This window comes from Octopus sinensis, linkage group LG8 (genome assembly GCF_006345805.1).
Source record: "Octopus sinensis linkage group LG8, ASM634580v1, whole genome shotgun sequence".
Lineage (NCBI taxonomy): Eukaryota > Metazoa > Mollusca > Cephalopoda > Octopoda > Octopodidae > Octopus > Octopus sinensis.
Window position 1 is genome coordinate 91166398 of NC_043004.1, and position 13720 is coordinate 91180117.

Genomic DNA, 13720 nt, shown 5'->3' on the forward strand with positions numbered 1-13720 from the left:
AGGCATTGGTCGGCCCGGGGCTATAGCAGAAGACATTTGCCCATGATGCCACGCAGTGGGACTGAACCCGGAACCATGTGGTTGGTTAGCAAGCTACTTACCACACAGCCACTCCTGCGCCTATTGTATGCAATATTTCAAGAGGCACGAATGTCTCAAAAGCAGGTTGATGTAGGGTTGTGGTTGATCGGCATAGGTGACCACCTGGAAGGGATGTTCTCGTTGCTCCTTTCTGCCAATGGTTAGCTCCCCATTTGCCGGTACAAGATTGACTCTACACGGCTGGCGCATCCTCAAATCTCCGCCGCCACACCGCCCGCCTTTCAGACGCAGCGTTCGCTCGCCCCTTGACGCCCGCATTTGCCTGCCTTCGCCTGCCTTTTGACGCTCGCCTTCACCCGCCTCTTGACATCCGCCTTCGCCAGTAAAGAAATAGAATGTCTCAAAAGTGGAAGAACATCTCTGGAAGATGATGAGCAATCAGGAAGACCTGCCATGAGCATCACACCCGGAAATGTGGTGAAAATTCATCAGCTTGTGTATTAGGATTGTCAGAGGAAAATCAACAACATTGCCGATGTTGTTGGTTTGTCATATGGGTTTGTGCAAGCAATCCTTATTTTTGAATTGAACAAACAGCATGTCTCTACCAAGTTTGTCCCCTGCTTGCTGACCACTGAGCAGAAAGAATATCATTTTGAAGTCTGTCCAAATCTCCATCAGTATGCTGCTGACAGCCCATCCTTCATGTCAAGGTTCATCCTCAGGGACAAGAGTTGGGTCTATGGTTACAGCCCTGAAACAAAGCAGCAGTCATCACAATTGAAGAGCCCTTCATCTCCTTGACCAAAGAAAGCACAACAGAGCTACAGCTTAATCAAGAGCATGATCATCGCCTTTTTCTGACATCTGCCATATTGTGCATTGGGAATTCATCCCCCAGTGCCAAACTGTCAATCAAGAGTTCTGCTGCAACGTTTTGAAGCATATGAGGGAGGACAAAGAATTGGATTCTTCACAAAGACAATGCATTCTGTCACCAAGCTCTCCTCACTCATGAGTTTCTTGTCAAAAATAACCCAGTATCACTTTTGCACCCATCCTATTCACCAGATTTAGTACCTGCAAACTTCCATCCCTTCCCCAAGATGAAAAGGCAACTCAAAGGTTGCCGTTTTAACACAATTGTCACGATCTAGAGTGAATCACAGAAGGTCCTTGACTCACTTACAGAAAACGACTTCTAGGCCAGATTCCAAAAATGGCAGGAATGCTGGAACTGGTGTATTGCTGTGCAAGGTGACTATTTCAAAGGAAATGATGATGTTAGAACTTAGGTTAAACAAGTTAGTTTTTATTAAACATAACTAGTCTGAGAACTTTTTGATATATATATATATATATATATATATACATGCATCAATAAGTGTTCATCTCTAATTATAGAAGGAACATGTGGAAGGGGTAGACCAAGGAAGATTTGGAATGAAATGGTGAGAAAGGAACTTCAAACACTGGGCCTCACAGAGGGGCTGATGAGGAACTGAAACTCCTGGTGGTTTGCTGTGCTTGAGAAGACATGTCAAGCTAAGTAAAATCATGTTTGTCTTTGCATACAGGTATGTCCCCTGCATCCCACTTCAGCTGAATGATCCTAATCTTGTGAGCTTGTGGGTGCTGGTGCCATGTAAAAACCACTTGCGTTAGTGCCATGTAAAAGCACCTATGCTGGTGCTGCATAAAAGCACCCAGTACACTCTGTAAAGTGGTTGGCATTAGAAAGGGCATCCAGTCATAGGATCCATGCCAAAACAGATTTGGATCCTGGACAGCTCTTCAACTGACCAGCTCCTGTCAAACCATCCAACCCATGCCAACATGGAAAACGTTAAATGATGACTGATGTTGATGATGATGATGATGATGATATATATATGGTTCAAATGTGCAGAAAACAAAAGACAGAGACAGGTGAAGGAACAACAAGCAGGTGTATTAGTTTGATGTTCGGGAAAAATAGAAAAGTCTTCAACATTTTGAGCCTACACTCACTCTTCAACAGAAAGGAATGAGAGGAAAAAATGGAGGAAGGAATAATGTGTTGGGATTAATGGTTTCACGTGTTAAATATATATATATATATTTTTTTTTTACGGTGGTACATAAAAAGCACCAACCGAATGTGGTCGATGCCAGTGCCCCCAGACTGGGTCCCGTGCTGGTGGCATGTAAAAAGCACCATCCAAATGTGGTCAATGCCAGGTGCATCGGATTGACTCCTGTGTCAGTGGCATGTAAAAAGCTCCCACTACACTCTTGGAGTGGCTGGCATTAGGAAGGGCATCCAGCTGTAGAAACATTGCCAGATCAGATTGGAGTCTGGTGCAGCCGCTGGATCTCCAGACCTCAGTCAAACCGTCCAACCCATGCCAGCATGAAGAATGAATGTTAAAGGATGATGATGATGATACTTCGTCATCTGGTTGATTTTGCTCGGAAACATTTTTAATCTGCACAGACTATCCAACTCAGTCTTGCAATAGTGGAGAGAGGTCTTTGGGGAGCCATCCACTGTCTCTGGTGAGTCGGTCTACATACATTATTTTTGGATGATCCGCTTTTTGGCATCCATAGCAGAAGTCCATTTGCCAACTCTTGTTTAGCTCACCAGCAATGTCCTGCAAAGTGTAAACACCTTTCCTTTTAGTGGTGGAAACAGGCAGGAGGTCTCTATACAGTTGTTTATTTTCTGGGATGAATTCTCCAATATATACTCTTTTACTCTTTTACTTGTTTCAGTCATTTTGACTGCAGCCATGCTGGATCACCGCCTTTAATCGAGCAACTCGACTCCGGGACTTATTCTTTTGTAAGCCCAGTACTTATTCTATCGGTCTCTTTTGCTGAACCGCTAAGTAACGGGGACATAAACACACCAGCATCGGTTGTCAAGCATGCTAAGGGGACAAACACAGACACACAAACACACACATGCATATATATATATATATATATATATATATATATATATATATAATATATATATATATATATATATATATATACATATATACGACGGGCTTCTTTTCAGTTTCTGTCTACCAAATCCACTCACAAGGCTTTGGTCGGTCCGAGGCTATAGTAGAAGACACTTGCCCAAGGTGCCACACAGTGGGATTGAACCCGGAACCATGTGGTTGGTAAACAAGCTACTTACCACACAGCCACTCCTGCGCCTATATGTTTAAGACTGCTTTTAAAATTGCGTGCAAGTCAAATACCAGCAATCTTGACTTTGCCTTTCCTTCTTTTGGTACCAGTTGAGCACTAAGATCCATATAATTGACTTACCCCCTCCCTAGAATTGCTGGCCTTGAACCAAAATTTGAAACTAATATTCAGGTACAAGTTCCATCTAACCTAGACTCAATTTTTTTGGTGTGTTGCTGCATATAAAAGGACCGAAAGACATTCTATGACTCAGTCCTTTTATATTTCATCATTATCATCATCAGCGTTTAACATCATCCCATCCATGCTGTGATGGGTGGGACGGTTTCATAAGAGCCGGCCAAGCAGAAGCCTGCACCAGATTTCTATGACTGTTTTGGCAGGATTTTTACAGCTGGATGCTCTTCCTAACACCAACCACTCAGCAGGCTGGTCTTAGTGCTTTTTATGTGGCACAAGCACAGGTAACATAAGAAGCATCAGATGTGGTGTGCAAGAGGGACAACTGTGCTGGTATGGTCATGTGTTGCATATGGATGAGGACAGCTGTGTGAAGAAGTGTCACACCTTAACAGTGGAAAGAACCTGTGGAAGAGGTAGACCCAGGAAGACATGGAATGAGGTGGTGAAGCACAACCTTCGAATGTTGGGCCTCTCAGAGGCAATGACAAGTGACTGAGACCTTTGGGGATATGATGTGCTTGAGAAGACCCAGCAAGCCAAGTGAGATCATAGCTGTGGCCTATGCCAATGTTGCATAACCAGCCCATTTAAAAGCACTCTTCAATCATCGGGCAATATGCTGTGCTTATGAAGACCTATTGAACTGAGTGGCACCAGTGCTAGTGGCATGTAAAAAAACACCATTCGAGCAAGGCCAATGCCATTGCTGCCTGACTGGTTCCCATGCTGGTGGCAGGTAAAAAGCTCGCACTACATCTCCGAGCGGTTGGTGTTAGGAAGGGCATGAAGCTGTAGAAACCTTGCCAAATCAGATTGGAGCCTGGTGCAGGCCCCTGTCTTGCCAGTCCTTAGTCAAACTGTCCAAACCATGCCAGCATGGAAAGCGGTCATTAAATGATGATAATGATGATGATGATATTCAAGAGTTAAGGAATGGAGTACATAAAATCCAGACTACATATGGAAGTGGTAAATGTCCAGGCAAGGTGTATACCACAGGCCACTCTTCAAAGCCAAGGTTATCTTGATTAAATGAAGTTTACACTGTCATTAGGAGGCCAATGTTAACACACTGAGGATTTGATCAGAATAAACCACTATTGTTCAATAGGAGCCAAGCTTGGACAGTATAATATGGAAGACAGGTTGCTACCTATGCAATATATCCCACCCCTCCATATTACTAATGGATCCAAAGGAGCATTACAATTTAGTACCAGCATCTTTGTAGGAGTTGCCAGAGGCTCCAACTCATGGTATTTTCTCAGAGTTTACTCTTAAAGCCTTTCCCATGACAGGGTATGGCTGCAAGGTAGCAGAGATTTGGAGTCAGGGTTTTCCTGGCCCTAGATGGGTGCTGCCTGCACTACCCAGGCCAACGAGTTCCATCTGCCAAACTGACTTGCTAATTAACCCACAGCTGTGACCTTGACAGGTGCTACAACTCTGGGTTTGAGTGGACCTGAGAACAGTAGTGACTAAGATTAGTTCCACACTTCTCAAAACCATGGAACTTCCAGATCAGGGTCCCACTACTAGATATGAGCAGGAACCCAAAAGTAATTGGAAACGTTCTCTGTTGGACAAGCCCATTGTAGTTTAGGCTTCCACTGTTAGAAACCACTTGATGCAAACCTCAGACAGCAGTCTGCCAACCAGCATCATTGATTGAGGTTGTACTGTCACGTCATGTATTTTTGTTTTGCAGAGCTTCTCCCCAGTTCATCAATTTTTGTGATGACTGAAATGAAGAAATAGCATGCTTCCATGGTCCAATGCATTGCTTCAAACAAAGAAGAATACTTTGAAGGTAATAAAAGTATAAACATGTAAAACTTAGTGAATAAAATAATACTGCAAAATTCCAGTTTCTTTGCACACCTCCTCGTATAGTCATACCCAGGACAGAAGCAGCAAAATATAAACTAAATAAAACAGGACAAGAAAATAAAAATAAGTAAATGAAATGGCTTACCATGCCGATGAAATGTTAGCTGTATGGTATTTTGGGCTATTCCAATTAAATTCATACCATCCATAAAGCTGGCCTTGTAATATATGTTAGATATAAAGGCCTTGACAAGTGTCTGGAACAGAATTTGTGATACAATTGAAAAAATATATATATGTGTGTGTGGTGTGTGTATGCATCTGTGTGTGTGTGTGTTTAAACATATGGATATGTGTATGTACACGCACACACACACACACATGCACACAAGAGTATTCTTATTTGTTTAAAGTGATCAATGCAGATGTAAAGTTAATTGAAATATGTATGGTGATGTTGCTAAATGAAAATGAGAAATGATATTCTATTACCTTCATAGGTTGTTTAGTGATCCTATAATATTTCAGGAAAGATTACTTTTTACAAAAGAGAAGAAAGTAACAAAGAGTTCAAAGGCACATGTTGTTACTGATATATATGTGTGTGTGTGTATTAAGGGCATTACTATACATAAATGCCTCACACTAGGAGGGACTCTTAAAGTCAAAACTACCATAATAAACACATTGTACAGAATGCAAGGGAATACAACTCTCAAAGCAAGCCTTTTAAAAACAGATTCAGCTGCAGATCATATGATTTCATAATTAGTTCACAAAATGCACTTTTTAATCATCAGTGCATGCATAATCAACAAAAAATCAACATACCAGACGAACACCAAATGTATCCAGCATAGTACATACGATTGTTCACACTTATATATCTATGTAAGAAGTGGGCGCTTTGAATTGCATCTCGGTACATGTTTTTATTCAGAATAAAATTCAGCACTGAACATCCTATTTTAAAATTATATATATACTAGCAGTATCAACCAGCATTGCTCGGATTTGTTTCAACCCTTTAGAATTAGAATTTTTGAAAAGTAAAAATTTTGCATTATGTAGCTTGTTATTCTCTTTAAGTGAACATTTTTCTGGTTGAAATACACCGGAAAATGGCGACACAGCAGTCAAAAAATCGTAAAAAATAGGGATTTTCATAGAAAAAAAAGCACCTTTTTGATGTAAATAATTTTTGGTGTTAACATGGTCAGATTTGAATTTTTTCTCCTACAGAAGGAAGAGCAAGCCTTCTTCTATCATAATCTCAATTTTGGTCAACTTGCGCTGCAGGGTCTCAGAGGAGATAGTATTAGTTGAAGGCTACCAAACCTGCCATACACAAACAACTTCAGCTTTATGTATATATATATATATATATTTGTTTTGCAAGATTTTTGATGTGAAATCATGTGTTGAAACAGATATTGCTGTATTAAGGAATGGTCATTTTGCCAGTTTAGCCAATAAAAACACACGCACAATATATTTGGTGTTACTTTGCTTCAGCGTTATTTATTTTTTACATTAATCTTAATCTTATTTCGGCCAGAGTTCTTTTGTCACACTCCTGTGACGGCATCAGTGGTCCTTTGCTTTCTTCTTTCTTATTTGTGTGTCTCTCCTTACTAACGGTCAGCCATTTTGTATTTTGTATTTCTATTGTATGTGTCTTCATTTTGATGACATGCAGTCATCAAGATTGTTATAATGTCTTGTTGTTGCGAAAAGTTCTCTTTCTTTCCTGATGAGATTACATTATTTTACGACCACGAGTCCGCTGCCCTAACCACGGGTCCATTGCGCTTCCACACACACACACACACACACGCACACACACACACACACACACACACACACACACATATATATATATATATATATATATATATATATATATATATATATATATATATATATACACATATATATATATATATACATATATATATATATATATATATACATATATATATATATTTTTTTTCTTTTTTCGTGTATATCTTTTTTGTAGGTATACTTGTAAGAAAAATTCTTTTGCCATTTAAGCAACCAGTAAATCATACATTTTCCAGTTTGAAAACAATTACTTGAAGCTCGAAACTCATATCAGATAACTGTAAACATTATTATTAAGATTAAAATAAGAATTATCCCCTCCAAAAAGCCATCTCTACCCATTTTTTCAAATATATATAATACTTACCAAGCACTTTCTTTTTACTATCCTACTATAAATATATATTATTAAATAGATATACTAATGTATATGCTTTGTGTATTTTCTAGTGACTGCATGGCATAGCGGTGTATATAAACTGGAAAATATACACATACATTAGTATATATATTCAATGATATTAGAGCTGCTTTTACTTCTTGTGTGTGTGTGTGTGTGTGTGAAAATTATGAATTGTTACCTGGGTTAATAAAGGAACATTGTTTTCCAACTTCTTCAAAGTTCCAGCCGGTAAATTGTTAAAAGCTTCATTTGTTGGTGCAAAGATGGTAAAGTTTTGGTTAGTTTCAGACAGAACTCGAATAAGTAGATAAGATTTCGACACAAGACGCCGCAAAATGCTGCAAAGAAATTCAGTACCACCATTATCATCATCATCATCATAATCACTACCATCACCACTCTATTACTGTACTATTACCACACCAATACCACCACCACCACCACCACCACTACAACCACCACCACCACCATCATCATGATCACTTTCATCTGCTCTATTGTGTCTGTCACATTCCTTACCATTTCCATCACCATTGTCGCCAATTCCACCATCATCATTCCTCACCTGCATAATTCCTTTATATTTAGTTAGGAACAATAATGATTCCTCTGTGTATTAGTCTGTTAACATTTCAAGACCTTCTTAGTTTCATCATGAAAATGAAATGATGGCAATAATTGTCACAGAATGGTTAAATACATCATTAAAACCCAAGAAACAGAGCACCATATGCATTGCACCTCATCACAAACGTATCAATAGAATGACATGCTTATCTTTATATATAAAAGTGAAGTTGTGTGTCTGTCTCCTACGATTTAGATTCGTAACTACTCCCACATTTTGCGGTGCAGTGTAACCAAAAGCGAGTATCTTATAGTCATGATTCATATCGAGCCCTTCTGGGTATTAGTGCGCATCTACGAAGAGTCTACGATTTAAAAAAAAATTTACCATAATTTTTTCCCATTTTTAATGCAATTTTTTTGCTATTATATAAGGGAAGTAACTCTCTAAAAATGCTTATATAGTTTTTTCCTTACAAACACGAGCAACGCCAGGCGATACTGCTAGTTATATATAAGGTAGCATCAAAAAGTTTGTGGACTAATTATATTTAATAAAAAATAACTTATTTACCTGAGTTTTAATATTATCTCCTTCAAAATAGTCACCTTGTGCAGCAATGCACTGGTCTCTGTGTTCTTGCCACTTTTGGAATCTGGCCTGGAAGTTATTTGCTGTAAGCAATTTGAGAACCTATGATTCCCTCTGGATCTCAACAACAATGTTAAAATGGCAACTTTTAAGCTACCTTTTCATCTTGGGGAAGAGATGGAAGTCCACAGGTACTAAACCTGACAATTAGGGTGAGTGCAGAACTGATACTGCATTGTTTTTGGCAAGAAACTCACGAGTGAGGAGAGCTCGGTAACTGGGTACATAATTCTTTATGCCTCACAGATCCAGTTGCTTTCACTGAATGTCCTCCCTCAAATGCCTCAAAACGTTGATTGTCCCCCAATGATCCTCATGCTGATGAGCTTTCTCCACATTTCTGGGGGTGACACTCATGGTAGGTCTTCCAAATTGCTTATTGTCTTCCAGAGACAATCGCTCATTATCTTCCATTTTTGAAGCACTCGTGCCACTCAAAACATTGTGTGCAATCCATTGCCTCATTGCTGTAAGTTTGCCAAAACATGCTCAACGTCTCTGTAAGAGTGTTTCCAAGTTTAACGCAAAATGGCTCTTTGTTCCAACTTCCAGTCCATGATAAAAATTGTAAACTACAGCATACATGTGATCACAAAAACACAAATTTCACAACTTGTGAAGTAAACACAACGATGTCACTTGGCATACTACCTCATGAAGGTCACTGCTAGCTCTCATTGTGCTCAGAAGGCTTTGATTGACCTGAGGCTATAGTAGAAGACACTTGCCCATGGTGCCAAATGGCAGGACTGAACCCAGGACTAGGTATTTGGGAAGCAAGCTTCTTACCACACAGCCATGATATTACATGCATAATACATGTCTAAAGCAAAAACACCCTACAAACTACAATAATCAATAAAATATGATGGTTGCCCCCTCATTATCGAGTATGGCCATTCCACGAAGCTTAACTGTTATTGGTGCTGTGATCAAATGTGACTTTTTAGCCCAACTAAAGATCTACAATGTCTTGTACAGAATTGGCAGCTAAAACCTTTACCGGCAATAGCCGGCTGTAGTTGTAACTGGGTTTCATGTAGCTTTGCATATCATTTAAGTCCTACTGCCGAATTACACTCTCTTCCACATGCCCGACAGATATGATTAGTATGGTGTGCTACACCACCACCAGTGGCCAGGTTGTCACTCATCTGTCTCGCTTTATGACTACGAAGATGACTCTTGAGTCCAGCTTTACTGAGGCAGGGTCTTGCACAGACACTGCATGTCAGCATCATAGGAAGACCCTTCCCATCTGGAAGTGTAACAGCGATGCCCTTCCTGACATCCCTCCTTACTTTCTCATGCACAACTTGAAATTTCTCAAAAGTGGCTGTCCCCTCGTGCACAATCCTTCTCCACCTGCTACGATCAATAGCTATGCCCTCCTATGTGTCAAGAGAGATCCAAGCATTTCTTAAGGAAGCCTTCAGCAAGTCCTTATACCTCTTTTTTGGTTTATGTGGAGGTCGTTCTCCTGTAGCTAACTCTCCATAAAAGAGTTGTTTTGGCATCCTTGAATCCTTCATCCTGACCAGATGACCACACCATCTGAGCCTTTGCTTTAACACAAGAGCTTCTATAATTTCGCTCTGAGAACCTTCCAATATTTCAAGATCACTGATGTGGTCCTCTCACTTAATGCCATAGATCCGTCTGAGACACATCTGATGGAAACGTTCCAGTTGTTTAAGGTGGTATCGATATGTGGCCCACGTCTCGCAGGCATAGAGAAGAGAAGGGAGCACACATGCCTTGTACACCTTTATCTTTGTCTTTCTGCATATGTCTCGCCGACTCCAGAGGCGCCTTTCTAGCCTTCCGAAAGCATTACTTGCTTTCCTAATTCTGTATGGAATTTCATCATCCAAATTTCTATATCTATTAACAGTGCTTCCCAGGTAGACAAACTGATCAACTACATCAAGTCATTTACCATACACATAGATATTTGGAACATTATAATGCTCACCAGGGGCAGGTTGGTACATGACAACAGTTTTCTTGAAATTAACTGTCAATCCTAAGGCAGTGCAAGCATTAGAGAATGCATTCAAAATGTGTTGCCTATCAATCTCTGTGTGTGCTACTAGCTCACAATCATCTGCATACAAAAGGTCTCTTATGATAGAGATAAATACCTTTGTTTTTGCAGCAAAACGCCAAATATTAGATATGCTGCCAGAGGTTCAATAATGGATGTAAACACCATATCTGCAGTTTCGGAATGCAATACAGAAAGGGTCGGTGCCAGAATATGCCCCTGTTTCACTCCATTTTGAATTGAAATGGGCTCCGACATTTTCCCTCTAACATTAACCCTACTCTTCATGTCTTCATGAAAAGACCTAACCAAAGCAAGGAACTTTTCAGGACACCCAAGTTTCTGGAGGACTTTCCACAATGCTTTTCTATTGACGGTATCAAAGGCTTTTGTCAGATCGACAAAAACCTGATTCAAATCCAGACCCTGTTCCACACACTTTTCCTGAAGCTGTCTAGCTGAAAAGATCATATCAGCAGTGCCACGTCCCACATGAAAGCCAGATTGACTTTCTGGAAGAACACAGTCTGCAACATGTTTCAGCAGACGATCCAGAAGTACCCTGCATAAAACCTTTCCTATGACAGAAAGCAATGATATTCCCCTATAATTACCACAATCATTCCTGTTGCCCTTTCCCTTATACAAGACCACCATTACTGTATCTCTCCAGTCCTCAGGTACAGATTCACTAGTCCATATCTTACCAAACAAAGAGTGAAGTTGTCGCAGAAGTTTCTCACCACCATGCTGTAACAACTCCGCATGTATGCCACCCATACCTGGAGATTTCCCATTATTCATCCTTGAGACAGCCACTGCAACTTCTTCCAACTTTGGTGGTTCTGTGAGTGCTGCCTTCACATGTAAACCAAGGATGAGATTGAGAACATCCTCACTAACTACAGACTGCTGATTCAAAAGTTCATCAAAGTGTTCTTGCCACCTTCGCAGAATTCCTTGTGAATCACGAAGAAGTTCTTTACCTCCCTGCTTCAAAGTGGTGTCATCATGGAAGATGTGGTCCATAAACTTCTCGCAAGAGACCATACAACAGCTTTGTGTTATTGGAATCTGACGCCACCTGTATCTCATCAGCCCTCTTACACCACCACGTATCCCTCATCTGAGAGAGCCTTTGCCTCACACGTGATTTTACATCCTTGAGTTCCCTATGCAACACTTCCCTTTCCTGTGGCTTTGCTGACAAATAGCGTGACAAAGTACATCTTTTATCAGCCAATAAATCATCTATATGCTCATCATTTTCTTTAAACCAATCTTGATGCTTTCTTCGTATCAATCCCAGAACTTTCTTGCTTATATCATAAACTGACTTTTTAAGGGTCGGCCAATCCTCCCCAATATCTTTTTTTATTTAATCAATAAAATACATACATATGTACATACATATTGGTAGATAGACAGAAAGATAGATATGAGTGTGTGTGCCTGTCTGTTGTCTGTCTGTGTATATATGTCTGTATATATATATATATAGATGTGAGTGTGTATCATGCATGTATCATAAACAGTAAACATTTAGTAACATACCTGAATTTTGGTTGCCGTAATATCTCATCATAAGCATTTTCCACAGGGAGAGGAAACATCAAACCATCGATTAAATGAACCACAGACAATCCATTTGAGTTATCTTTATTGAGAATTTTTGATCCTGATGCAGTGATGATCTAAAAAAAAAACAAAAAAAAAGCAAACAACAAAAACAATGAAATAAAACAAAAGAAATAACAGTAAGTCAAAATACTGTATAGTAGTAGTAGTGGTGGTGTAGTAGTAGTAGTAGTAGTAGAAGTAGTAGTAGTAGTAGTAGTAGTTGTAGTAGTTGTAGTAGTAGTAGTAGTAGTAGTAATAGTAGTAGTAGTAGTAGTAGTAGTATAGTAGTAGTAGTAGTAGTAGTAGTAGTAGTAGTAGTAGTAGTAATAGCAACAATTACTGTTTGCCTGTAGAGCAGCTCTAATGAAATAGGCCTATGTTACATTCTAGCCATGACTGCCCATATACCTTTCATGACCCACGCTAGCTGTTTACAGTCATTGTGAAACATGAATTGTAAATTCTTCAATGTGGAGAGAAAAACCACATAGACATTTTCTCATTGGCTTGAGACTAAACCTGTTGTTGTTTAGCCCAGAGACTGTAGACTCATACTCAAGGGCATACCTGCCATAACCATCCCGGCCCTTTTTTAGGGATATGTCGGACTTCTTAAATCTAATGTATTGTTTCCTTCTTTTATGATAGTATGTTATGATATACTCTTACTCTTTTACTCTCTTTCACCTGTTTCAGCTATGTGACTGTGGTCATGCTGGAGCACCACCTTTAGTCGAGCAAATCGACCCCAGGACTTATTCCTTGTAAGCTTAGTACTTATTCTATCGGATTCTTTTGCCGAACCGCTAAGTTACGGGAACGTAAACACACCAGCATCGGTTGTCAAGCGATGTTGGGGGGACAAACACAGACACACAAGCATATTAGACACATACATATTACACACATACATATATATACATACATACAATGGGTTGTTTCAGTTTCCGTCTACCAAATCCACTCACAAGGCTTTGGTCAGCCCGAGGCTATAGTAGAAGACACTTGCCCAAGGTGCCACGCAGTGGGACTGAACCCGGAACCATGTGGCTGGTAAGCAAGCTACTTACCACACAGCCACTCCTATGCCTATATTTGATGCGATTTGATGCAGACTTGGCTGCCATTGCTTGCAGATCAAGTGTCAATGTAAGAGTTCCTTCCATGGTGGTAGTAGTAGAGATATTATTTAATTCCAGGTCAGCCTTGATCCAGAAGATCTCTTCAAAGAAACTTTTAGTATATCTAGCACTACATTATCCAATGTGTTCTTTTATAAAGAGGATGTGATTAGAAGATTGGCTGTTGGTTTGGTGTTATCAAGGCTCCCTCATTGACTCAA

General features: G+C 39.9%; 1 protein-coding gene across 5 annotated transcripts in view; it reads right to left on the minus strand.

The window, feature by feature from the left end:
- The window catches only part of LOC115215213 (transforming growth factor-beta-induced protein ig-h3), a 45123-nt gene that overhangs the window by 14484 nt on the left and 16919 nt on the right, over positions 1-13720 (minus strand). For all 5 annotated transcript variants that reach the window (XR_005000442.1, XR_005000441.1, XR_005000440.1 and 2 more), the window contains 3 exons: positions 12313-12452; positions 7671-7830; positions 5390-5501 (listed from right to left, as the gene is read on the minus strand). Coding sequence is in view for 2 of the 5 variants with exons in the window: in XM_036505586.1 (XP_036361479.1) it covers positions 5390-5501; positions 7671-7830; positions 12313-12452 (412 nt within the window). In the remaining 3 variants the exon portion in view is untranslated. The remainder of the gene's footprint in view (positions 1-5389; positions 5502-7670; positions 7831-12312; positions 12453-13720) is intronic.